General features: G+C 46.8%; 1 protein-coding gene across 1 annotated transcript in view; it reads left to right on the plus strand.

Moving 5' to 3' along the window:
* The first annotated feature begins 14,657 nt into the window (after positions 1-14,657).
* Positions 14,658-27,959, plus strand: part of RPS6KA5 (ribosomal protein S6 kinase A5) — a 66,218-nt gene continuing 52,916 nt past the window's right edge. Inside the window, exon 1 of the mRNA XM_066607562.1 lies at positions 14,658-14,934. Coding sequence (XP_066463659.1) covers positions 14,877-14,934 — 58 coding nt within the window. The 5' untranslated portion in view covers positions 14,658-14,876. The remainder of the gene's footprint in view (positions 14,935-27,959) is intronic.

Here is a 27,959-nt window from a genome sequence, read left to right on the forward strand (position 1 = left end):
GCTTAAAACTTATAACCTAGCCCTTCACCATGCCAAACAAGTTTATTTCACCTCCCTTGTCTCCTCACTATCCCACAAGCCCAAACAACTCTTTGAGACCTTTCACTCCCTCCTCAGCCCCAAAGAACAGGCCCCTGTGACAGACCTGACTGCTGGAGAACTAGCTGCCTATTTCAAAGAAAAAAAATCGACAACATTCGAAAAGAAATCTCTGAAAGCTGCATGGTTAGCCCAGATCCCAGTTTCATCAGCACTGCACCCAGCACCTACTCACTATCTACTCTAGAACCAACGACAGAGGAAGAAGTCTCCAGGCTCCTTTCCGCTGCCCGCCCCACCACCTGCGCTAGCGACCCTCTCCCCTCTCACCTCCTCTGGTCCCTTTCCCCAGCTCTCATTACTCACCTCACTACAATCTGCAACCTCTCCCTAACCTCTGGCACTTTTCCCTCCTCATTCAAACACTCCATTATATCCCCTCTGCTTAAAAAAACCAACCCTGGACCCAATTGATGCTGCCAACTACTGACCTGTCTCAAAACTCCCTTTCATCTCCAAACTACTGGAACACCTGGTCTACTCCCGCCTTACTCGCTTTCTCTCTGACAACTCACTCCTCGACTCCCTCCAGTCTGGTTTCCGCTCTCTACACTCGACCGAAACTGCCCTTACAAAAGTAACAAATGACCTGATGACTGCAAAGTCGAGAGGTGATTACTCCCTACTAATCCTCCTTGACCTGTCTGCTGCATTTGACACTGTCGACCATAATCTCCTTCTCACTATGCTCGACTCTATTGATCTAAAGGACACTGCTCTCTGCTGGTTCTCCTCCTACCTCTCTGACCGCTCTTTCAGTGTCTCCTTTGCTGGTTCTATCTCTGCTCCACTTCCTCTTGCTGTTGGGGTACCCCAGGGCTCGGTCCTTGGTCCCCTTCTCTACTCTATCTATACTGCCCCAATTGGACAAACCATCCACAAATTTGGCCTCCAATACCATCTCTACGCTGATGACACCCAACTATACACCTCCTCTCGTGAGATCTCTGGACCATTCCTCCAAAATATCACAGACTGTCTGTCCGCTGTCTCTAACACTATGTCCTCCCTTTTTCTCAAACTAAACCTCTCTAAAACTGACCTCCTTGTCTTTCCACCTTCTAACCGACCTCCCCTCAACATCTCCATTCCAGTGTCTGGCACCATCATAAGCCCCAGACGGCATGCCCGATGCCTTGGGGTCACACTGGACTCTGACCTCTCCTTTGCCCCCCATATCCAATCTCTGGCCCAAACATGCCACATGCACCTCAGAAATATTGCTAAAATACGTCCGTTCCTAACCACGGACACGCTAAAGACGCTCGTGGTTGCCCTCATCCACTCCGGGCTTGACTACTGTAACTCGCTACTCATCAGCCTCCCCCGCACTAGACTCGCTCCACTCCAATCCATACTAAATGCAGCAGCTAGACTCATTTTTCTATCCAGTCATTATTTAGACGCCTCTGCATTATGCCAGTCGCTGCATTGGCTGCCCATCCACTGCAGAACTAAATTTAAACTCCTCTACCTCACTCACAAAGCTTTGCATGGCGCTGCACCACCATACATCGCCTCCCTACTGTCAGTACACCACCCAGCCCGCTCACTCCGATCGGCTAACACACTCAGACTAAACACCCCTGTAATACGAACCTCTCATGCTCGCCTACAGGACTTCACCAGAGCAGCACCCATCCTCTGGAATGCTCTACCCCAAGACATCCGGACAATTCCCGATGCACGAAATTTCAGACGTGCCTTAAAAACGCACCTCTTCAGGGAAGCATACCAAATCTCCTGACCTAGTCCCTCGCCCCTCCCTATGGTGCTCCACCCTGTTTGCCTTCTAATAAATGATCTGTACGCGAAATTTCCTATTGCCTGTGTTCCCCAACCCCTGCACCTCCTGTACCACCCCAACCCATTTGTGTCTAACCCAATGTATCTCACATTGTAATTGTTGTATTGTTTTGCATTTATCCATGCCTGAAAGCGCTGCGGAATAAGTTGGCGCTATACAAATAAAGATTATTATTATTATATTATTAGCCTCAAGATAGACCATCAATAATTGATCAACTGGGATCCGCAGCTTGACCTCCTGGCTGATCAGTTGTTCAGGCGCCCACTGACACAGTGTATGGAGTGAAAATGGATAGCTTTAACCCCTGTGAAGTTTCGAGTGCTTGTAATTGCAGGCGCAGATCCTGTTAATGGTAGCCTGTACTGTGTCTATGAAGCAGTAGGCATGAGCTTCCATAAGACAACCTGTATCGTCTGAAGTCCTGGCAAAATGTGACCAGCGTCGCTTTGTGAAGTTATTGTTCCAGCAGTATAATGCAGGATTTGTTCTTTTTTTCAGCTTTGTATGTATGTTTGTGGTGTGTATTTAGGTTTATCAAACGTATTTTTACTTCAGGACTATATGAATACACATCTCAAGACCCAATTATATTATTGCATAAACTTAATGGATTACAAAAAGCCCTCAACATCCTTGTACCTATCAAAATAACTGACATTTCGCAAACCAAATATTGACTCCCTATTCACTAATGCTTGTGTGAGATGAATTAATTAAAATCCTTGACCCAAAAAACGAGTCACTGCTTTTTTTTAATGCACGACGCAGAGAAAAGCTTTGAAGCAAATTGCAAGTCCTGACGAATGAGTCTGAACACACTGGAAATCAGGTCAATAGAAATAAGGACACTCGTGTATTATTAATAGTGCAGCCGGCTGTGAGGGAGCCTGCACAAAGTCTGCAGCGGGGCCGGGGACGGATCAATAATAAGCACAGACTGCCCCCTAGAAGCAGGTTTCACCAATTAAAGGGAACCTGTCACCAGTATTTAGCAAGCTGCAGATTTATATTTCGCTCAGCATATCAATTTCCGCCCAGGTTTTGTGTGGAATTCTTCTGCAGCGTGGGGATGAGATTTTGGAACGCTCATCCACTTTGCTACTACTGTAAATGCTGTGGATTTTCAGTGCGGAGGAACTGCATGGAAAATCTGCCCCAAGTGAACATGCCCCAAGTCTTTCCAACACAATAGCTTTTGCTATTGGTAAGAGCATACCTGAATAATTGCAATTTGAAAATTTCCTGCACCGTACATAAAATAAGCAGAGCGGTCCAGTGGGCATGCCGGTCCGACTCTGCTAGCTGCCTGGTTTTCACAAAAGCCTGCCCGTCTCATCTCCTCTGACATGGATGGCACCGAATGCGCCATCCACACATCGCTGAGAAGTCTTGCGGTAGTCATGAGCTTAGCTACTGGCAAATTCACAGATAAACTTTTCCATTTGTGGGCAAAATCGAAGCCCTTATCTGTGCATGTGCTGGTAACTGAGTTTACGGCGTAGGTGCGAGACTTTGCAGTGGTACATGAACGATGCATAGGGTGTCATTCATGTCAGAGGTGGCGAAAGGGGCAGACTTTTCTGAAAACCAGTTTGCTAGCAGAGTCGGACTGACGCCCAATGGACTGCTCTGTCTATTCTACATACAGCGGCGGAAATTTTAAAAGTGCAATTCAGGTATGCTTTCACCAACAGCAACAGCAGTGTGGGAAAGACTTCTATTTCATAATGGCAGTGCTGTCATTGGGTAAAGACCCATTTACACGCAACGATTATCGCTTAAAATGTGTTCAAATGAACACAAATGTGCGATAATCATTGTGTGTAAACGCGGCCATCGTGCGCTTTTCGTCTGAACGATGATTTTAAGGTGAGTTTAAAATCCATCGTTCAGCCGCAGAGAGATAAAGTATCTTAACAGACCGCATGCTGTGTTCTCTGTGGGAGTCGGTAGATTACATTGTATTCTGAAAAATGCAGCTGTGCAGAGCCCAGCCCACATGCTAGCTCTGCAAACAGCTCCCGGAGGCTCATTTACATGCTAATGAAGATGATAAAATGTTAATGGACATTAGTGTCCATTAACACTTTATGCAAAATGATCGTTAAAACTTTCAATTGTTTGAAAGATTATCTTTGCGTGTAAAAAGGCCTTTACTTTTCTGCGGACAGATTCACTTTAAATTTACATGCAAATTGAGGGAGTATTATTCATGGTGGTAAATTAAGATTAGTTTTTCTGGCATAAGCGAATTGTAATACAATTATAAAAATGCGAGGGTACAAGCTCCTACTTGCAATGTTGTTGAATGCTGGAATAACCCGTATGCTTGCGATCTTTACAAAAAATAAAAGTGCGAGGGACGAAATCGGTCATAAAAAAATAAAAAAAATCACATAATTTGGCACTGACATATTCCACAGTGCCGTATAGTCTCATCACTCACATCAGTCTCCCTCCGTCCATAATTTACAATATAAGGGCTCCTTCAGATCAGTGTAAGTGCAAAAACACTCACGATGGCACGACTTTTTGCGATGCGAAGGTGGCGCTATTGCGTACGTATAGGCGCTTTTTTGCTGTACTTTCTATGTTGCTGGGAACCATTGACATCAGCGTGGGACACACGGGCCGTGATTTAAAAGGTTGTGCAGCCTAGTTAATCCCCAGCGTTTTCGACTTCCCCATGAAATTGTACAGTTCATTGTGGAATTGCGCAGAGATTGGTGCCTATGGTGTGCAAATGAGCACCAAAATAGAGCATGTCGTCTTTTTTTTGCATGAGCGAAATGCACGCGCAAAAGTGAAATTGAACCCATTGAAAACAAGAGATCCCTGCACATACCCAGTGGAGCAAAGAGCAAGCAAGTGTGACCATCTTAGAACATTTACTGAGGTGGACTGAGTATAGAAACAGCAGGTGGCGCTATCTAGCATTAGTCCTGGAATATCTGGGAATAGAAAAATTTTTCTACAGTATCTTCCCTGCAGGATGAACAGAACATGCCTGATTCTTCTCCCATAAAATGCATGGCTATCATCATGCAGCAATGCTACATCGATAGCTGCAGTCTGTAGGTTTCCAGTAAGACATCTGTCAACTCAATAACAGATGTCAGATTAAAGTAACTTCACTGTATATTGCCCAGTAGCATGAAAAAAAAACACATTTTAAAGAATTCCTTGTCTCAGTGGGGCAGAATTTCGATGCATTTCATGTTGTGGTTTGCACAATCTCCACACAATATCTTTGCATACTGTGGCAGAACATTAACATTTCCTCTGATGTTTCAAATTGAAACCTATTTCTCTTCCCCTTTTTTCAAATGATTCAAAGATAATCTGAGTGGTTTCAAAAACATTTACTGTGACACAAAATATAAACCTGAATGTTTACCAATCTGTGCAGAATTCTCCAAATGAAGATGTAACAGAGTTGTTTGTCAGTGCAGCAGAACTGGGTATTTAAAGTGTACTTCTGCCGAAAGAGTAAGTAGTAACTGTAGACTCCCATAACAAAACTTGCTGTAGGACCCCAACCTACCATGACCAGCCTCAGCAGAAAAAGTTCTACCTAAAACACAGGCATGATTGCACACAATGATTTCACAGTACAGGAATAATGCACACAGTGATGTCATAGTACAGTCGGATTCCGACTGCGAGATTTATGCAGCGGGATGCAACCTGTGCCCAGCATTGACCTCCCTCTTACCTGTCCGTTGTCTTCTCTCTCCGCTCTGTGATGTGCCGGATGGCGCACAGCCGTACATACACAGAGCTGAGCCGGCGCGCCAGCGGTGACGTTTCTGTGGGAGCCTCTGCGAGGCCCGCACAGAGATAGGACATGCCGAGATTGTAATACTGCGCGAGTTTTCACGCGGTCTAATCGCAGCTGTCAGCATAGGATTGCATAAACTAATATCCGTCACATGACCAATAACTATGGCAGTCATAGCATGTGCATGACAGTGCCTGACATAAGACACCGAAAACAGATTCAGACACAGTTCCTTCATATCAGTAGGGACACATATATAGGTTTACTCTGGCTGCCATTTATAGGAACACTATGGTTGTCATTTACAGAGGAAAGTGACCCTCATGGCTGGCCTTAACTATGTGCTACCTGTATGATCGTACAGGGCGCCGACCACCAGCTGCTGGGGGGGGGGGGGGAACAAAAGAGGGCTGACCATCCTCTCCTCTTAGGCCGCCTGCAGACAACCGGGTCGGATCCAGCTGTGAAAATTCTCGCAGCGGGACCTAACCCGAACCCCTTCAGAGAGCAGCGCGTACTCACCTCTCCAGCGGCTCTGGCTGCTTGATGTGCCGGCTGCTGGCACATGCGTAGACCGGAGGCGGTGGCCCGGGAGTGAGATTTCTGTGCGGGGCTCTGTGCACAGTAATAGAGCATGCCGCGTTTCGCTTGCCGTGCGAGATTTTGCGCGGAAAAATCGCGGCCGTCTGCCTAGGATTGCATTTGTTAACGCAATCCTATGGCAGCTTCCACAGCCGGAAATTCCGCGGGAAATCCCGCCGCGGAATTTCCGGCCGTCTGCAGGCGGCCGTAGAAGGCAGCTTTCTCTCGTCTCAGCAGTCGGCACCGCAGGACTTGGTTTTCAGTTGAGCTTCCTTCCCCAGGACTCTACAAGGCCTCGTGTCATATACAGCCCTATGATGATAACTGAGTCCTGCTGTGTGAGTGTGCGCAGAGAGGAGAGAGGGCCGATTGAAGGGTAAAGCCCCATTTAGATGGGACGAATGACTATGTAATAGCTGAGATGGCAAGAGCTCCAGCTAGACAAATCAAGATGGCGGCTGAAGCACAGAGGACCTGGCTGCACTGCTCACCCGCTAGATGGGTTATAAAGGGATGTAAGCAGGATGAAATAGAAGCAAGCTGATAGAAATGCCAAGTAAACAAAGACAAGTGGAAAGGTCCAGATTGGCGGTACTTATCTGTCAGGGATCGGTATGGTGTTTAGAACTCCCACTGTGCCCCATCATTTTAACAGATCCCCCTCTGTACTGCCTCATATTAATGGGCCCCCTCTGTTTCCCCTTATATTAAGAGTCCTCCCTCTGTGCCCCCTCATATTAATAGAACCCCACCGTGTCACCTTGTATTAATAAAGCACCTACCCCGCACCTTGTCAAATCAAACTTCCTGATCATCACTAACACTCCTGCATGGCAGCACATAGAGCATAGTCTGACTCCTCCCCCATCTCTGGCACTTTATATAGCATGCGATCTAAGTGTCGGAGATGGGGGAGGAGTCAGAATATACTGTACATGCTACCATGCAATGTGGCTTTCAGGCAGGAATTTTGGAAGTTTCATCTGTTAAAGTGCAAAAGCGACAGTGATGACGGGAAGTGGTGGGATGTTCTGGGAGCGAAGAAGCAGTCAAGACAAACATTGTAGTGTGAGAGTCCTCCCTCGCCCTCGGGGTCCCTATGCAGATGAGCAGACCACTTAGGTGGAATGTCCAGCCCTTCTTGCAAGGTTCTACAATAACCTAAATGGTCACCCTGGAAGATCCAGGAAAACTTACACAAACCATAAACTGCGATAGAACTGGGTCCTTGTCATGGCGGACGGTTACGGTTCCAGACAAATGTCTATATTAAGTTGTCTGCGCAAGTAGGCACAGGGCACATTATGTGATGTCTGCTCCGGCTGTAAAACCACACAACGCCTACATGAGTGCTTTATTTAAGCACCAGTGTCCCTTTTTTTAAATCTTATTTCTGCAGTAAATAACCACTGCTGTGACCTGAACTTCCTTCTATCCAAGAATCGGGGAGTATATTCAGCACACAAGGAGCCGTTCAGATGGAAACAACCTTCCGCCAGTCTCCTGTACGCTGCTTGAATTATCTCTTTCTCAAAGGCAGCTAAATTTACTCCTCAAAGTCACCCCGAAACCACAATGATGCCGATGTATGCTTATGATATCAATGCATGCCCAGGAAATGTAAAACCTATAACCGGCCTGTTCTTCAAGCTAGAATTCTGTTTAGCTGTTATATCTGTGTATGGGAGAGCTGGGTGACTATATGATCACCAAGCTTTCCCAGACTCATGAACAGTAGTTTTGTTAGCCTCTTGGTTATGCCTTCCATGGCAGTGTAGAACAAATTTTGTTTCAAAGTAGTTGTCTAGAAATAGAAAAATTTGGCTATTTCCAATTCTTTTGAAAGATCCTTTATGATTTTGAGAACTAAATAAACAGTTTGTAGCAAAGCTAATAAACCTAATTAAGGTAATACATATAGTTATGGAGGATACTCATGTGGGTGGGTGCACACCTGGGTATGATACAGGATCAGAGTCTCTGGTTAACAACAGAATACCAAATATGTTCAGTCTTTGGGGTTACATAAAGCTACGCAAGTAGTGATCTTTGCCCCTAAAGGTCATAAGCGAAGGCAAGTAGGCCGCACTAGCCATCAAGGCTAAGGCCTTCAATCTAGATCAAATCATAGGTGGCCCAAATAGGTATACAGATGGAGGGGTACGTAGGGTTGATGCACAGCCAGGGGTGTAACTATAGGGGATGCAGCAGATGTGGTTGTGTAGTGGCCTGAAGTGAATGGAAGTTTCCAGAGTGTGTCTGAATGATCTTTGTCTGTATTGTGCCTTTGTAATGTCTTTGTTTTGCTTGTAGCATGAATCAGTATTATATATATTGCATGTCTGCAGCACCACAATGGTTAACTCTCTGGGTATGTCTGGAAATTGTGTCGGTTTGTGTGTATCATTTGTTAGTCACATGACCGTGCTATATAGATGTGTTTGCAATGCTTATGTAAGAGAGTTGAGTTGCAAGGGAGCAGGAGAGAAAGAGTTAGGCCGCCTGTCCACGAGCGGGGCCGATTCTTGCGAGCGGATTCCTGTTGCAGGAGATCATTTAAAGTCACTGCGAGGAACCTATCATTATGATAGGCTCATCGTGGCATGCTGCGATTTTTAGACGCGAGTGGAAAATCGTGATGGATTTCCCGCCTGTATACATCGGGCTGCACTTCCCATGGTTCTCCCATGGAAAGTATTTCAAGCGTGATACGTGTGCGATTTATTGCTATGAACTATCGCCCGTGGACAGCCAGCCTTTAGAGAGCGTGATGGGGAGTTAGAGAGAATTTGCCTGCACACAGACACCATCAGTCTGTGTGTGGAGAAGATGGAGGAGGCCGAGAGATTGCTGGATGTTCTGCCTCCGCGGATAATCTAAGACGTCCTCAGTGCTGATATCGGGTACTGGAAGAGAAGGAGTCGTTTGTATGCAAATGGTCAGTGAGTTCTTGTACGCAAGCCAGTGTTCAGAGCATTGATTCAGGGAGATCAAGCAAAAGACAGAAACTAGTATGTATGCCCCGTATACCCCCACTGCTGCTTTGTCTATTCTACCATTGGATTGTATTCTATGTTGGATTTACTACGTTCAGTAAAGCGGACATCAATGACTCTTCCTGGTGTGTCCAGAAAAGTACTAGTTTGTGTGGGCTCTATTTATTCCAAGGAGGAGCCGCATCAAAGGAAAGGAACGGTGGCATCACCTGTGACAACTAAAGTCTTTCAGGTAACTTTGCCCGGTTACCGTCCCCTTTAATTTCCCGTGACCTCCCCCTGTGGCGGCGTGGACTGGTCCTATGCTACTCAGAACTGGGGAGGGGACGGTAGAGCCACTGTGACAAGTGATCATCTCTACCCACGCGGTCTCCTGGGCTTGGGAATTTGAGCATGGATTTGCTGCTACTATAAATGCAGTGGATTTTCCATGTGGAAAATCTGCATGGAAAATTAGGTGCAAATTCGTTCCACTTGAACATGCCCTGACAAATCAGCTACACGCTGGACACCAGTGTCTCCAGCACGAAGGCCAGGAGTTTGTTGGTCAGTTTACTAAGACTGCCAATTAACAGGCTAATGCTACTCATACCCAGGCATTTTTTACAGCGGGTTCACTTCAGTGAAGCTGATCTGCAATATAAGACACAAGCCATGGACAAGTGTGGCACTGTTTATGGAAGAAGGATTCTGGAAAAGCTGGGAGGAAAGATTAGGCAGCACGTTTTTTAGAGAATGCTGCATTTATGTTCAAACTGCCCTATACCCGTTGCATTTTTCCATTGAAATCCATGGGAGAAAATGCATTTGGAAAGTAAATGATTGCAGTTCTACAAGCAATTTGAGTAATATATATCCCAGACCTGCTGAAGCTGGTATAGCCAATTCTGACAAGGTCATGGAAAAACATGTTATTTCCTTCTGCTTTTTCAGATATGTTAAAAGGATTGTCCAAAATGTCACGGATGGGAGAGGGTAGACCCTGATTGATCCAGCCTCTATCACCGATTTGCCACAGATCGACTATTCTGAGCACTCTCACCGCTATCACCGCTTTTCACAGCAGAGCCTCGATCGATCACTCTAGCAGGATTGCAAGTGTGAAGTCTGTACCCAGCTTTCCAGACTTCTGCACGCATGCAGACTGAAAGCTCAGATCACCCCCTGCTCCATTTTAACGGCCCAGCGCCCTGCAATACACATGCATACTACCACCACCAGCTGTTGAGGGAAGCTGGGACCTAGACTATGAATTGTAAACACTATCTTTGGAGTTTATGGTTCATTTTAAAATGGACAAGGCCTAACTAATTAATTGCAGATTTATTCTAAACAGACTAGCAGAGCAAATATACATTTATACACAAAGGATATACAAAAAGATTGTTCCACGGGAGTATAAGGGTATAAAGTAAAACAAGTAGAAAGATACCAGATTTCGGATATCGGTATCAAGGTTCTGATTGGCAGAGTTCCTGGAAACAAAACAGGATAGTCCATATGCCGCAGCATAACTCCGTGGTCTGACAATCGGGGTCTGTGGAGCCCCAAATTATAAAAGATCCCTCAGAACACTCCATTCCCTCTGAGGTCATTCAGGAGGGTTGGGATGGGGCCATGCATCCGTTGCAGAAAAATTATAATTCCCAATATCTCAGCGGGAGACCCTCCGATTGGGAATATAGACCCGGTATATTTCTGGTCATGATTTTATGTATTCAGCGACATCAAGCATGACGTGTAAATTATAACCAGGTACGGATACGCCATTCGGTGTGTTCTGGTCTTCGGACCTCATTGTGTCAAGATGCGTTTCATTCTGCTGGCATGCCCAATTCCAAAAATATGACTCCTACTGGGATAGGACCTTTGGACGACTAATAACCCTTATTAAAAGATTCTCCATTAATCTGGCTTTGAGTGACATGTAGTCTACGGCAACTACCCAAAGTGTTAAGCCTCACTGCCAGGGGGGGTCAATTAACATCCTTCTGTCACTAGTTAACCTTATTGCCATCGTGATCAAAAGACTTCCTGAGGAAGAACGCATATCAGAGGCCTCTCAGATATGAAAGAGGAAGGGGAGTTTAAAACATTGAATTCATCATTCCCAGTTTCATGAGCGGCAAGTTGTTATAGATAGTTGGGGGAAATTTTTAATCAATATCTCTATATCACACAGAACTTTGTTTTTTTTTTCTCATACTGATGACCTTTCTTCATGATAGGTCATCAATAGATGATTCCCTGTGGTCTGCCGCATGGGGTTCCTAATAATCATTTGATTCCCATCGCCGATGGCAGTATGGACAGTGCAGGAAGTAGAGCTTGCTGTCCATAGTGCAGCAGCCAGGGTTGATATTGCATGGGAAGCTCTAATTGAATTGAATGTGAGCTTCATCTACAATACCAACTTGGGACACTTCACTAAGGACAGCACAATCTGCGTCCTGTGCCTCCTTACTGACTTTGTTGCCAGGAACCCCACTGATCAATTTAAAAAATCTTAAAACTCTTTTAAAGATCCTCTTCCCATATGAATGATCCCAATGCAGCTGAATAGACCCCATTGACTTATAATGTGGTCTGCCAAGACTCAGTTATGCATGCTGTGCCTTCAACAGTGTTAGCAGAGCCTTATGCAGGGCCATAGCTATAGGGGGATGAAAAGAGCAATCACACCTAGCTCATGGCACCCTGCAGTGCAATTGGAAAGTACTAATGGGTACCGATGGCAACTGGAAGCCTGACAAAGACCTCCATGTTTGCCACGTAACTCAGCCTATTAGACCCCACCTCCGGCAGAGTCCAATAGGCTGCTGTCATAGTTTTAGTAGAATACACTACATAAGTAATGCAGTGTACTGTCATAGCGATTGAACGACCACATCTTCAAGTTCCCTTGAAGGACTAAAAAGTAGTCTCAAAAAAGTGCAAAAAAGTTTACATTTAAAAAATAAAAAAAGGCAGTTAAAAAAAAAGTACATTTTTCCCCACAAAAACTCTCTTTAAATAGATAAAATATGAAAAAATAAAAAGCAACATATACGAGTAGGTATTACCGCGTTCGTAACGACGCAGACAATGAAACCATTTAGATATTTATCACGCACGGGGAATACTATTAAAATAATTTTAAAAAGTAATGCCGGAATTGCTATTTTTCTTTTACCTCCCATTAAAAAGCAATAAAAAGCAATCCAAAAGTCACATGTACTTCAAACTGGTACCAATGAAAGTATATAACTGCCTGCAAACAACAAAGCCTCATATAGCTCCACTGCCAGAAGAAATGTCATTGTTCTGGGTCTTACAATGTGGCCAACAGATTCAATGGTTTTACTTTAGAAATGTGTTTTTGTGAAAAAAAATAAATCTATATAAATTTGGTATTGCAGTAATTGTGCCAAATAAGCAACATCAACAGTCTCCATTACGCAAATGACACAACTCTGCTTCCAGAAACAGAAGCTGGTCTGAAACAGCTGATATGTAAGATTAAAACTGAAGGTGAGAAAGTGGCCTCTACCTGAATTTACATTAGAAAAAATTATGACAACTGCAAAAATGCCCAAATTAACCCCTTCCCTCTCCAGGACGTATATTTACGTCCTGGAGCATCAGGGTATGTATGAAGAGAGGTCGCAGGGCGACCTCTCTTCATGCAGTGCGGGCGTCAGCTGTTCGGGGGTCCCGTATGCCCCCACACGCAGTGAGATCGGGGGAGCCGTACAGGTGTCATGGCAGCCAGGGGCCTTCTGAAAGGCCCCAGGGCTGCCTTAGGAGACTGCCTATCAAACCATTCCCTTGGGGTGGCTTGATAGGCTGCCTGTCAAATTGCAGTATGACGTAATGCTATAGCATTTTGTCATACTGCAGGAGCGATCAAAGTATCACATGTTGTAGTCCCCCAGGGGGGCGTAAAGGAAAAGTGAAAAAAAGATCAATAAAGTTTTTTTAATTGTAAAAAAAAAAAAGTTATAAAAGTTTAAATCACCCCCCTTTTGCCATATCTATAAATAAAAAAATCTAAATCATAAAATAAAAATACATATTTGGTATCGCCGCGTCCCTAAAAGTCCGATCTCTTAAAGTAGCGCTTTATTTACCCCACATGGTGAATGTCGTCTGAAAAACAAAAAAAGAACGCCAGAAATGCACTTTCAGTCATCCTGTCTCCCAGAAAAAAAACACAATAAAAAGTGATCAAAAAGTCGTAGGTATTCCGAATTAGTACTAAAGGAAACTTCAGGACATCCTGCAAAAAATGAGCCCTCACTCACCTACGTTGACAAAAAAATTAAAAAGTTATTGCGCGCAGAAGATGACCGCAGAAAATAATTGAAAAAAATTAAATGTCTTTGAAAATAAAATAGTATAGTAAAAAAAAAACTATACAAGTTTGGTATCGTAGTAATCGTACCGACCCATAGAATAAAGTGATCATGTGAAAAACAAGCCCTCACAGAGCTCTGTCCATGGAAAAATAAAAAACTTATAGGACTTTTTTTTTCCAAAAAAAGGGTTTTTATTACGGAAAAGTGGAAAAACCTAGAAAAATATAAAAATTTTGTTATCGTTGTACCGACCCGCAGAAAAAAAATAAATGTATAGCGTCATTTATGCTGCATGATTAACGCTGTAAAAAAAAAAATCTATGGCAGAGATGATGCTTTTTCTCTCCCTGCGATCATAAAAATAATTATAAAAGTTTTAAAATATAGTCTATCTACCCAAAAATGGCACCAATAAAACATACAGTGCACCACGCAAAAAACAAGCCCTTATACGGCCGCGTTGACGGAAAAATAAAAAAAGTTATGGCTTTTAAAAAATGGAGATGAAAATCCGCCAAAAATCGCTGCCTCCTTATGCTCAAAATAGGCCATGTCAGTAAGGGGTTAAACTCCTAATTGTCCTCACTGCTGTATAAGGAGCACGTCACAGGCTCCAGCAATGAAAGGGTTACAGCCACTTCCATCAGCCTTTCCCGCTCTCAGATGGGAGCCGGCTCGCACACAACCATCACTATCGCTTGCACAACCCGACGAGGCCCAGTTGCTATTACGCCCCCTATTGCTACGCCACTGTGTGTCACCTCAGGACCAACACAACCGCGTCAACAAGATTCTGCCTCAACTGCACTGAAGGCAGAAGAAAGGCGGGAACTCATCTCATGAAGAGACAACTCCTGCCAGCCAATCACGTCCCCTTCAACCAGTCAGTCATCCAATCACAAACAAGCGAACTGTAGCTAGCGGAGGGACATACTGGCTTATGATTGGTTGTTGGTTTTGTTGACGTCCTCGATGCTCCGCCCAATGTGTCAGTCAACTTTGAGGGTGTAAGGAAGGGAATCTCCGGGGTGCGACGGGCTCCGCCTCCTTCTTCTGGGCGCCATCCAATGAGCGTGCTGTTAGCTGCCCAGGTTAGGTAGCACTGGTTGGCAGGAGGATGAGTTGCACTGTGCCGTAGTGGTCCGGGGCGGGGGGCTAAGCGGCGCCCGGGGTGAGTGAGGGAGGGAGCGGGCAACGCTGCAGGGCAAACAGTGCAAGATTCCTGGCACGTCCAGTCCCCGTGTGGTTAGTATCTGTACGTCTGACAGGTCATGGAGGGGCCCTCCCGGGAAGGTGACCTGCTCACCGTGACCCATGAGCTCCGGAGCGGTGAGTGCCTCACTCCTATCTAGTGTCCATTGTGAGCAGAGCTGCGGGTACTGAAGTCTTCTGTACACTGTCCCTCTGCAGCACCCCTAGCCCACCCCGACCATGTCAGTTATGTGCAGAACTCCTGACCCCCCCTCAGTGTCACCCTGTGCACCCTTCTCCTGTCACCCTGTGCACCCTACTCCTGTAATCCCCCTCACTGTCACCCTGTGCACCCTACTCCTGTCACCCCCTCACTGTCACCCCATGCACCTTACTCCTGACCCTCCTCCTGTCACCCTGAGCACCCTCCTCCTGTCACCCCCTCAGTGTCACCTCATGCACCTTACTCCTGACACTCCTTCTGTCACCTCGTGCACCCTACTCCTGTCACCCCCTCACTGTCACCCCATGCACCTTACTCCTGACCCTCCTCCTGTCATCCCCTCAGTGTCACCCTGTGCACCCTACTCCTGTCACCACAGGCACCTTACTCCTGACCCTCCTCCTGTCACCCCGTGCACCCTCCTCCTGTCATCCCCTCAGTGTCACCCTGTGCACCCTACTCCTGACCCCCTTCACTTTTAGTGTCACCTGCTGCATAATACTTATGACACCCCGTCTCGGAATGTAACTTAGTTTGCAGTACTCCTGGCCCCCTCTCTGTGTCACCCCCGTGCACAATGCACTTGACACCCCCCCCCTTCAAGTGTCACATGGTGCACAATACATCTGACCCCACCATCGGTGCCTCCTGGTGCACAGTATTCCAGATTCCCTTTCCCACCCCATCTGCATTGTTACCCAGTGCACAGGACCACTGATCCCCATTCTGGCAGTGTCTCCCTGTGCACATTACTCCTGACCTTCCTCCTTAGTGTCACCCCGTGCACAATGCACTACTTTACCCCCCACACACCCCCTTCCTTTTAGTATCACCTGGTGCAAAATACATCTGACACCCCGTCCCAGAGTGTCATCCAGTGCACAGTACCCCTGCCCCTTATGGTGCCACCTGGTGCACAGTATTCCAGATCTTTCTGCAATGTTACCTGGTGCACAGTATTACTAACCCCCACCTGTCACTGTATCACCTCATGCACACTACTTTTGACCCTCCCCTCTTAGTGACACCCTATCAGTCCTCCTGTGCCCCCACCCAGCATTACCCAGTGCGCAGCAACGCTCCTCGGTGTCACCTGCTGCACAGTGATTTTCCCCCTAGTGTCACCCAGTGTACAGTACTCCTCACATTACTCAGTATCACCTGGTGCACAGTACTTGTGTCATCCGGGGCACAGTGCTCCCTTATCCCATGTAAGTGTCACCCCATGTCATCTGATGCCCAGTACTCCTGATTACCTATCTGTGCCCCTCCCCCCATGTCATCTGATGCACAGTGCTCCTGATTCCCTATCTGTGTCACCCCATGCACACATCTGAACCCCCCATGAGTGTCACCCTGCGCACATTACTCCTTACCTTTCTCCTTAGTGTCATACAGTGCACAGTGCTCCTGACCCACCGTCAGTGTCACCTGGTGCACATTGCTCCTGACACCTTTCTCACTGTATCACCCCATGCACACTTCTCCTGCCCCCTAGGGTCACGTAGTGCACTGTGCTCTTAAATTCCCCACTCTCTATCACCGGATGCACAGTGCTCCCGATCCCCCTCAGTGTCACCGGATGCACAGTCCTCCCGATCCCCCTCAGTGTCACCGGATGCACAGTCCTCCCGATCCCCCTCAGTATCACCGGATGCACAGTCCTCCCGATCCCCCTCAGTATCACCGGATGCACAGTCCTCCCGATCCCCCTCAGTATCACCGGATGCACAGTCCTCCCGATCCCCCTCAGTATCACCGGATGCACAGTCCTCCCGATCCCCCTCAGTATCACCGGATGCACAGTCCTCCCGATCCCGCTCAGTATCACCGGATGCACAGTCCTCCCGATCCCCGTCAGTATCACCGGATGCAGAGTACTCCCGATCCCCGTCAGTATCACCGGATGCACAGTCCTCCCGATCCCCGTCAGTATCACCGGATGCACAGTCCTCCCGATCCCCGTCAGTATCACCGGATGCACAGTCCTCCCGATCCCCGTCAGTATCACCGGATGCACAGTCCTCCCGATCCCCGTCAGTATCACCGGATGCACAGTCCTCCCGATCCCCGTCAGTATCACCGGATGCACAGTCCTCCCGATCCCCGTCAGTATCACCGGATGCACAGTACTCCCGATCCCCCTCAGTGTCGCCCGCTGCGCAGTACTCCCGATCCCCCTCAGTGTCGCCCGCTGCGCAGTACTCCAGGTCCCCCTCAGTGTCGCCCGCTGCGCAGTACTCCAGGTCCCCCTCAGTGTCGCCCGCTGCGCAGTACTCCAGGTCCCCCTCAGTGTCGCCCGCTGCACAGTACTCCCGCTTCCCCCCTCAGTGTCGCCCGCTGCACAGTACTCCCGCTTCCCCCCTCAGTGTCGCCCGCTGCACAGTACTCCCGCTTCCCCCCTCAGTGTCGCCCGCTGCACAGTACTCCCGCTTCCCCCCTCAGTGTCGCCCGCTGCACAGTACTCCCGCTTCCCCCCTCAGTGTCGCCCGCTGCACAGTACTCCCGCTTCCCCCCTCAGTGTCGCCCGCTGCACAGTACTCCCGCTTCCCCCCTCAGTGTCGCCCGCTGGACTGTACTCCCGCTTCCCCCCTCAGTGTCGCCCGCTGGACTGTACTCCCGCTTCCCCCCTCAGTGTCGCCCGCTGCACAGTACTCCCGCTTCCCCCCTCAGTGTCGCCCGCTGGACTGTACTCCCGCTTCCCCCCTCAGTGTCGCCCGCTGGACTGTACTCCCGCTTCCCCCCTCAGTGTCGCCCGCTGGACTGTACTCCCGCTTCCCCCCTCAGTGTCGCCCGCTGGACTGTACTCCCGCTTCCCCCCTCAGTGTCGCCCGCTGGACTGTACTCCCGCTTCCCCCCTCAGTGTCGCCCGCTGGACTGTACTCCCGCTTCCCCCCTCAGTGTCGCCCGCTGGACTGTACTCCCGCTTCCCCCCCTCAGTGTCGCCCGCTGGACTGTACTCCCGCTTCCCCCCCTCAGTGTCGCCCGCTGCACAGTACTCCCGCTTCCCCCCTCAGTGTCGCCCGCTGCACAGTACTCCCGCTTCCCCCCTCAGTGTCGCCCGCTGCACAGTACTCCCGCTTCCCCCCTCAGTGTCGCCCGCTGCACAGTACTCCCGCTTCCCCCCTCAGTGTCGCCCGCTGCACAGTACTCCCGCTTCCCCCCTCAGTGTCGCCCGCTGGACTGTACTCCCGCTTCCCCCCTCAGTGTCGCCCGCTGGACTGTACTCCCGCTTCCCCCCTCAGTGTCGCCCGCTGCACAGTACTCCCGCTTCCCCCCTCAGCGTCGCCCGCTGCACAGTACTCCCGCTTCCCCCCTCAGTCTCGCCCGCTGCACAGTACTCCCGGTTCCCCCCTCAGTCTCGCCCGCTGCACAGTACTCCCGGTTCCCCCCCTCTCTCTGTGTCATCCGGTGTCATTCTGACCCCCCTTTCCTGTGAGTATCATCTGATGCATATTTTCTTGCACAATGCCCCCTCCGTACACAGTGTTCCTAACATCTGTCAGACTGTCTTCATGGTACCCAGGTACTCCGGAAATGCCTCTTACCACCTACAATTTCACTACCTTGGGCAGTTCTCCTGACATACTGCTGACCCTCTTGACTGTTACCCATGCACAACACTTGCACACCCCTAACCCCTCACAATACAGGCTGCGTCAGAATGAGTGATGCTAACGTAAAGCGGATTTCTTCATACATGAAGTGATGTACAACAGCCAGAGTGACATGAAAAGATAAAACTCTTCCAGCTGGTCATCCACCTAGGGCTACTTCACACGGGCGAGCGCCATATCGGGCCGCGCTCACCAACATATGATTTTGCTGCGGATGAGATGCGTTTTTCTAACAAAATCACTTTGGTGAAGTAGCGATCATCAGCCGCGGCGGAGAATCACCGAGTTTCTCCCATTGTTTTCAATGGGGAAACCTCGCATCGCACCGTTTGGACGTAGCGCAATGCTGCCGCTGACCCCGTTGAGAAATATCGGCAATGCAATGCGAGAGCACACCCAAAGATGGGACGTGTCATGATTTTGGTCATATAGATGATGATGTGGGAAAACATCGCTCACGCATATGACCCTGTTCAATTCCCCTGCAGCGGAGATGTGTTGCTTTAGGTCGTCTAGGTTCTGCGGCATTGGACATCTGTAAGGTGCAATAAAAACTGGAAGAGTTCCACCTTTTATGTCATTCTGGCTGTTGTATGACCATTTATGTATTAGGAAGTCGGATTTACGTTTGCACCCTTCTGTCTGAATTACCCTGTATATCCTATGCGTAGTACCAGCGATCTCCTCCTGAACATGCTTGTTGTAACCATGTGCAGAGAAACAACCCAGTGGCTGCATGCTCCATACTACTGACATATACATGACTTACCTCTTTGTTACGATCTCGTCATCATTCTGATGGCATGATTGGCAGCTTTCTGACTACCTCTGTACTATCTATCTACGGGTCCTCTAGTATCCCACATAAATTGTACAATGTTTCCCAAACGTCTAGTGCCATCCCAGTGCCCGGTACTGCTGGCATCTCACTGGCCATCCTCTCTATCTCGTACTGTTTTGTATTGCAGCTCAGCAGCGCTGGCATAGTGTAACTTTTGACAACCCCTGCACAATACTACTGACCTCCTGCTACTCTCCTCAGTATCACCATGTATACCACGCAGTAGCACTGCCCGCCACCCTTCAGTGTCATCCTGTGCCCACTTCCTGTACTCTTCTCTCAACTTCTGTGATTCCCCTCCTGCTTCCTCAGTGTCTCCATCCATGCACCGTACTCCTAACTAAGCTCTACTTGCACTTCAATCTTATTGTTTTGCCTCTTACTCTCGCTGTTCACATTATACCCCTGCTGATACACAGTATCACTATATCTTACAGTGGTGTGACTGATCCCTTCCTTACTTATTTACTCTTGATAAAGGCCCCATGTCTTTGTATCTGCAGTGTTGGTCCAGAACATGTCACGCTGACCTGTTCTCTGCACAGTGTCACCCTACACGCCTGCACTCGCCCAGGAGTTACTGATTCCTTATGCACGGTACTACTGTACTGTTAACCTCTTGCATACTCTTATGGCTATTCTATCATTTTGGAATCCCCATCTTCTAGTTCGGCTGCGGCCTCATTACATACAGCAGTCAGTTCAATGTATAACTCTATATTGCAATGCTCCCTCGCCCTCATGGAATACATTTGATGCAGCTCTCCTGGTTGCCTGCCTGCTTCACAGCTCACCTGTGGCGCAGTTTCGCTGATGGCTGAAGTTGATGCCCGATTCGCATTCAGGGCCGCTCTCACCAATGCTGTTTTCACTCTGTGACTTTGTGCGCAGTATTGAGATTTTAGTGGCTCCGAAATGCGTTGTGCATCACCAGTAAAATGATGCTTATTGAGCCTTTTTTTTTTTTGCGCTAGCAGATGCCATCACATATATGGGCACATTAACCCATGATGCAACAAGTGTTGAAATGCTGTTTTCTTCATGAACTGCACCGTTTTGAAGGGGCAGGCATGGCCGTCGACCTCAATATTGATCATATTCTTTATAACCTCAAATGTAGTTTTGATTTTAATCAGTGACATCCTCATTAATCCCTACCTACTTGCGGTTTGGGGATGGGTACAAATTCACCCTGAGCTAATGCATCCCCATTGACCTCAGTGAGAGTGTGCGGTCGCGGTGAGGCCAGTTTCAGACCAGCGTTGAAGCACGTCCTAAGGGCTCAGTCAGACGAGCGGAGGTCCGCATAGAAAAAAACGCACCACACGTGCAGGAAAAAATCCGCATGACCATGTCCATACCCATATGTTTTATCTTTGGCAGGTGCGGATTTTCGCCCGCACACGTGGTGCGGTTTTTTTCCGCATGGAAATACGCACGGTTCTCTGCTCGTCTGACTGAGCCCTTAGTATAGATTTGTATTACGGACATGTTACAGATGCCATTGCCACCATATGTCAGTATTTCATCACTATTTCATCAGTATTTGCCACCATATATTTTCTATTGGGCAAATGCTGCTCTGTAACAAATATAGCCGTGTGACTAGATATATAAATTAATATTAACTTCGTATTACGGGTCGTTTTTACAAAATCGTTTGGTTTTGGTGTGAATTAAAAAATCAAAGCAAGATCTAAAACCGCAAAAAAAGACTTGTAAATCTTGCCTTCATACAAGGACCTATAACAGATGGTAGCTTGTGTTCCTATGTTATGTTAAAAGGAAAACAAAAAACATAATCTTGTATAATGACCCGTTCTGTAACTTTCTAATATGTTTCGTGCTTCAATTTCTCACCATTTTCAAGACCCCCTCTTGCTGTCAGTGAATGGAAGCACATCTATTTCAATCCAAAGGCTGCCTCAACCTATTACTGCTTACCCAGCTGACAGGATGGTTACACTTTAGGAGTCCTGACAACTCTGTGGGAGCTAAACACAGCAGCTGAAATCTTCCTTGGCCCAGACTCGAAGTTGATTCCTGCATTAACACTTAGTAAACTTTTTTTTGTTGGATACACTTGTAATAAACCCACAGCGGAGATCTGTACAAGTTTTCAGTCTCAACATATAAAGGGAGATGTTCCATTCTTTGACAGCAAGCAGTGATTTTGAAAATGCTGAAGAATTGGAAATTTCTACCAGCGCATCAAGTATCGTATGTGCAAGGTACCACAACATTCTCCCGGTGTGGTCTGCCTCCTCTGCGTTGCATGGCATCTGCGGAGGTCCCTGCTGCTCTGTTCACTATGTCCACATATGTCGCCGCAGAGTAATGGGAGATTAAAGCAGCATTTGTTGTCTAAACAGGATCTGTTTTCCTTTTCGAGTCTGTGACTGTCTGGTCTTTTGGAGCATTTCCAGCACCTCACTTAGCGCTATGCTGTAAAGCGAACACATTGACGGCAGGCACGCCGCGTGTGTACACTCAGACGTGTCCCATCTGCCCATCATTTTATCCTCATGTACAGCGGGATCAATAGTTTCTACTAGCCTGCTATATTTTTGTAGGCAGTGGTGGACACCATTGGAAGTCCCCCCCCCCCCCCCCCTCTCCCTACACCCCCCTCATCCCAATAACATTGTCTGCGCTGCATTATGTAGGGTGTGGAAAATGAATACCCATAGTGTTTATAAATAGGGATTGTGTTTTCTCATCTTGAAGAAGGTTTATAATTAGCAGCTTTTGCTCTGTCTTCTTGCAGAAGTGTTGGTTTTCGGAACACAGTGTTTGTGGAGGATTAGGAGTTGGGAATGCTTAGTATTGACATCTGGTGGTCCAACGCTGAGCGATGACTGCACAGCTATGAGTGTTCTGCAACGTTAATACGCAGCCCAATGTCTGCTGCACCTGTCTAGCTTTGGGGGCCGGAATTTAGGTCCTAGAATGCTCCAAAATCCACAGCGGCAAAATTCCACGCCAAAATCCGCAGGTCTAATTGCAGATTTTGATGCGGAATTGCAGGCAGAAATTTTCAATTCCACATCAAAATCCGCAGGTAGCCTGTGGATTTTAGTTTGCCGTCCGTCTTGCATGCCAGTTCCGGCCCCTGTTAAAGGTCCCTTAAAGGGCTCTTTCAGGAGGCACCATGGATCACAGCATTGCTGACTAATGTTTGATTGATTCATCTTAGCAGTTGCATTAAATTTTTTTTTTAAGTCTGTGTCCTCCCCTGTGCCCTCTCCTCTATTAGTTGGACCTTTTGCCTTGTCCATCCTGACTAGGAGTTACTGTTTCGTACTTGGTTAATGAATAGAATTAGAGGGCTTAAGTAAAAACTGACACTTTGGCAGCAATGCTTATATAGCACGGAACTATTCCATAGTGCTGTAGATATCAGAATCTAGTGAAACTTGAGTGACCCCTCTTACCTAAAGGAAAGGAAATCTCCTTATTTACATCTTGAAATTGGAAAACCTGTAGAGAGCTACAGTAATACTTCACACACCTGAGGGTTTGCTACAATAATAATAATAATCTTTATTTGTATAGCGCCAACATATTCCGCAGCGCTTACATAGACAGGGGGGATACAGAAAGACAAAATACAAACATTACAGAACCACGGTTACATATAGTAATCAGTTGATGGAAACAATAGGGGTGAGGGTCCTGCTCCAACGAGCTTACATACTACAAGTAATGGGGTGATACAGAAGGTAAAGGGGCTGGAGATGTGCACGGTATGGCGAGGTGGAGAGTGAGGGATGCCATACACAGACAATGGTCAGACATTTAGCCGTGTGACGGCAGAGACGGTGTGACTGCAGGAGCGGTTTATGATGGCTTGCAGGGATTGCAGTCAGTAGGTCAGGGAGCATGTTATCAGGCGGAGTACAGAGAGGTTTGTTTAGGGAATGCGGTATGCCTCCCTGAAGAGGTACGTTTTTAGAGCACGCCTGAAGTTCTGCGAGTCCTGGATTGCTCGGGTAGCCTTTGGTAGTGCGTTCCAGAGGACCGGTGCTGCTCTAGAGAAGTCTTGGAGGCGGGAATGAGAAGTTCGAATGAAAGGGGCGCTCAGTCTGGTTTCATTAGCAGAGCGGAGAGCCCGGGCTGGTTGATGGATTGAGATGAGGGAGGCGATATAGGGTGGCGCTGCACTGTGGAGGGCTTTGTGGATGAGGGTAGTGAGTTTAAATTGTATTCTGTATTTAACGGGCAGCCAGTGCAGTGACTGGCACAGGGCAGAGGCGTCCGAGTAGCGGCTGGACAGGAAGATGAGCCTGGCTGCCGCATTCAGGATGGACTGGAGAGGGTAGAGTCTGGTGCAGGGGAAGCCGATCAGCAACGAGTTGCAATAATCGAGCCGGGAGTGGATGAGGGCGACATATTGTAGCTAGGGCTCTGATACAACAGAAAATCTATGTCTGTCGGACTTAGTGACTTATAACTGGGCTTGTTGCAGTTCTATTGGGGTTTTCCTTGATTATACAGAAAGGACAGTGCTGTATGCTGAATTCTCTCCATTAAATCTGCCAGAATCTGCAACTAAGGGCCCTTTTACACAGAACGATTCATTCAGATTCTTGCTGGATCACGGGAATCTGAACAATCATTCAGTGTAAATGCTGCCAACCACTGATAATTCGTTTCCTTATCATTCGTCATTCAGTTTCATAAAAATCTAACGATGATTGGCCTTTGTAAACAGGCAGTTGTTCATCAATGAGCGACTGCCTGTTTACTGTGAATGGAGGCGGCAGCCATAGCGATCTCCATCCTGCTCTGCCCCCATTCACTGAGTGATCATCGCACTTGTGTGCAAGCATGGAACGACTGTTGGGTGCTTAAGTGCCCAACAATCATCCCATGTAACAGTACCCTAAGATACCTTTCTCATCTTTGCTGAAGGCTCAGTTTGGAGCCTTCAGCACAAAATCCTTACTACAGCATACTGCGCTATTTTGGCTGTTTTGTCTAAAGCTGGATGGACCCCTTAATAGTCAAAGGGGTCCATCTGGCATCGCTCAGGTCTGGTATTTGTGGTGTTCGGCTCCAAGGACAGAACTAAAACCAGAAATAGAGCTGATGCTGGAGCAGAAGTGTGAATGCGTGCCCTAGGGCTGCAGATGTGCACAAAGCATTGGCTACATATGTCAGCAGCTACTGTGTATCCTTGGAGTTGAAATGTATCAGTCTAGTGTCCAGGCTGTTCAGCTCACAGAGGATCGACTAGATGGGATACAAATGCAACAAACACTCATCTATTAGATTTCTGTCGTTGAATGTAAACAAGATTGTTCCCAGTCATTGACAGTAAGCAGAGATGTTGAGCTGTTGCTATATATACACCTAGAACATGTTATTGAAGCACCTTGTTATTCAGGAATGTCACACTGTAAATATGAACAAGTCCGAACACACAGGAACATGTTTAGAAAGTGCTAAAACCTTGTTGTTGTGCTGAAAGGTATCATAGCCTGTATTTACACACATGAATACAAAGTCTACTGCATTATTACTGTACCTATATAGACATACAAAATATACCGTCCCATTAATTTTGCACCTTGTGGAAATCCTACTAACCCAATTTGCAACAAAAACAACATGCATGCTGTAGCAGCAATTAGCCTAACCTCCGTGGATCTGTTCCCTAGGGCAGGTCCTTATCAGCCTATGCATATTGATGCGCTGGAAACTAGATGCCCTGTCGCTAGGTAGTAAGCGGCGAACATAAAGGGTGAATCCAATAATCATGTGCAGGGAAGGAAATGGAAGACTCCTTTATTTAAAAATTGAATCAAAAGAGGTTTCACGCATTTTCTTTTTTTCTTTTTACACTCCACGGCCAGATATTAGCTGTAGCTCAATAGGAAGTTATGAAATACAGTACAGACTTACTTTTTTTTTCTCCAAAGTGTAGCAGGCTCTTGGTCTTGCATTTGTTTTTCATCCATTGACTTCTCTATAGGGGTAAAAAGCCTGAAAAAATGCATGCATGTATAAAAAGAAAAAATGCTTGGAAAAATGCACAGAATTCATGGTATTTTTTTGCAAAAAAAATCCATAAAAAATCAGTGTGAGGAAAGTCTTCCAGGAGGCTTTTCAACATTACCCATCCTTATGACCTGCTATATGTGTGCTGTGTGTGGGGATGTGCCTATAACATTGTAGTCCATTCATTCTGAGATATTGGGGGTCCACAGTGATCACACATTGAGGCTGTATTTATACGGGCAACTTTCATGAGCGAGTTCTGTCTGATTGTGTTTATATGCGTTTATATACACAAGCAATTTTTTCTTTGACCAATGATATGGCAAATAATGGGCAATTTTTCTATGCAGTGTATTGCACTTGCATGCCATGCGATTTGCATGGGAGTGTGATGCATTTTTTTTTACCTTTTAACTACAGGAACCACATTCGATTATTTTTATATATATATATATATATATATATATATATATAAATAATATTTTTTTTATTTTTTTTTTTACTAGGCACGTAAAAAAAGCATGTACTTTTTTAAAATGCCAAAACGCATGTTAACTAGTGCAATGTGAGTCAGATTTTCACTGACCTATATCTCACGCTCCCCATGGAAATACACTCTTAACAGAAACTGATATTGTGCTCTGACAGCAGTGAAGAGCTAGAAGTGTAATAGGAGGCATTGCTCCCATCTATTGCACTTCCAGCCCTGACCGCCGATGGCGATGTCTGATTCCGCTGCACTGCCAGCAGCCTGGAGGATCAGCTGATTGTCAGGGATCCCGAATGGCTGACCCCCACGATCAACAATTGGGTTATCAATAGTGGAAGCCAGAAATACCCCTTTAAACTTTTTGCAATATTTCTAATAATATTCCAGTAATCCAGAATTTTTTATAGCTGAGCACCAACCCGCCCTCTTTATTGAAACTGTGGCGATCAATTGATCACCATGGATCCAGATTCCAAAACCCCAGAAAATGGCCTTTTTCGCCAGGAAATTATTCAGCTTGCAGTGCTCTATCCGGTGAGTGGCAGCCGTGTAATACATAGACAGATGGAGCCTGCTGTGAGTGCGGACCCCCCCTCCATAACCAGCCCCTTTAATTCTTCTGTATATATCAGTAGATGTGCGTATAATATATACAGTACACACAGAGAGTCTGTATTGCAGCAGATGCAGAGAAGTTATATGGACTGAAGCTTTTTTTATCTAATCTGCTGTTTATCTGCCTGCAAAGCCCCAAGCCAAGATTGAATGTGTTCAGGAATTAATCCAGCAGATGTCCCGGAACGTGGATGCTATATTTCACATCATCGCATGTGAACCTTGGCTATGAGGGGCCATGGTTTGTGATTGGGAGGAGGTAGCCACTGCAGGTAATCTATGGCATGCTGTAGTGTTCCCACACGGTGCAGCTCTGGAGCCTTGTCTTGTTCTTGAATCCCACAAACAGGGGCAGAAAATGATGTGTTTTACCAGATGGAGAGGAAGTTTTCATTAGAAAGGATTCTGGTTGAGAACAAATGTATAAAAAGAAGAGGAAACATAAGCGCGTGGCAAGAACCCGGGATGTTCTTTGGTGTACAACAGTAAGAGCTTCTCTTCCTCCTACTTCAGTTCTGAGGCCGTGTAGGCGACACAGTAAATTATCGAGATGTTTGGAGGCAGAAGGAACTATTCAGCAATATTCTGGAGCGAGGGGGAATGTCTGTGCCACTTATCTTCATGACACAGCTGTCATTATGAAGGGGTTTAATGGTGGGACAGAAGGAAGTCACTGCTAGACACAGCTGGAAGCTCCTGGAGCGCAGTGCAAAATCCTGCACCAAGGTCACTCCAACTGTTGTGCTCCTGCGTTGGAGACCCATCAGTGTCAAGGCCCTTTGCAACCCCCTATGGCTATACACTAGTTGTGTCTAAACTACTACCCCCACCATCACCCTACAAAGTAATTCGCTATCTGAGATGGGGATTTTTCATATGTAAATGCTTCATTACTGCACACAGTTTAATTGTTGATTTTGTGCTTTTTTAATCTCACTGTGGTTGTGATGCACATTACATGTACACTTACACCTTGTAATTGGGCCAAAATCACACATGCACTCTATGCTAATGAGCATCCTTTAAAATGATCGCTCTAATCAGACACTAAATGGACCTACATGACAATGCTCACACTTGGGCTGCTTTCACCCAGCCGGGAAAATCATGCAAGATTTGTGCGTTGCGAGAGGCACAAATATGAACCCCATTCTTTTGACTGGAGGTATATATAGGGGAGGGGGGAGGGCGATTCTTTTATATTGCGGCATGTACTATCTTTGCTCATTCCTTGGAACGCATCACCCATTGTTTTTAATAGGGGAGGAAAACACATTGCACTGCATGCGATGCAAGATTTTTGATTGAAAACAATGGGAAATGCTTACCAATCCTCTTATGCGACTGAAACCTGCGCCGGAGGCTTACAGAAGT

The sequence above is a fragment of the Eleutherodactylus coqui genome, chromosome 6 (genome assembly GCF_035609145.1).
Source record: "Eleutherodactylus coqui strain aEleCoq1 chromosome 6, aEleCoq1.hap1, whole genome shotgun sequence".
Lineage (NCBI taxonomy): Eukaryota > Metazoa > Chordata > Amphibia > Anura > Eleutherodactylidae > Eleutherodactylus > Eleutherodactylus coqui.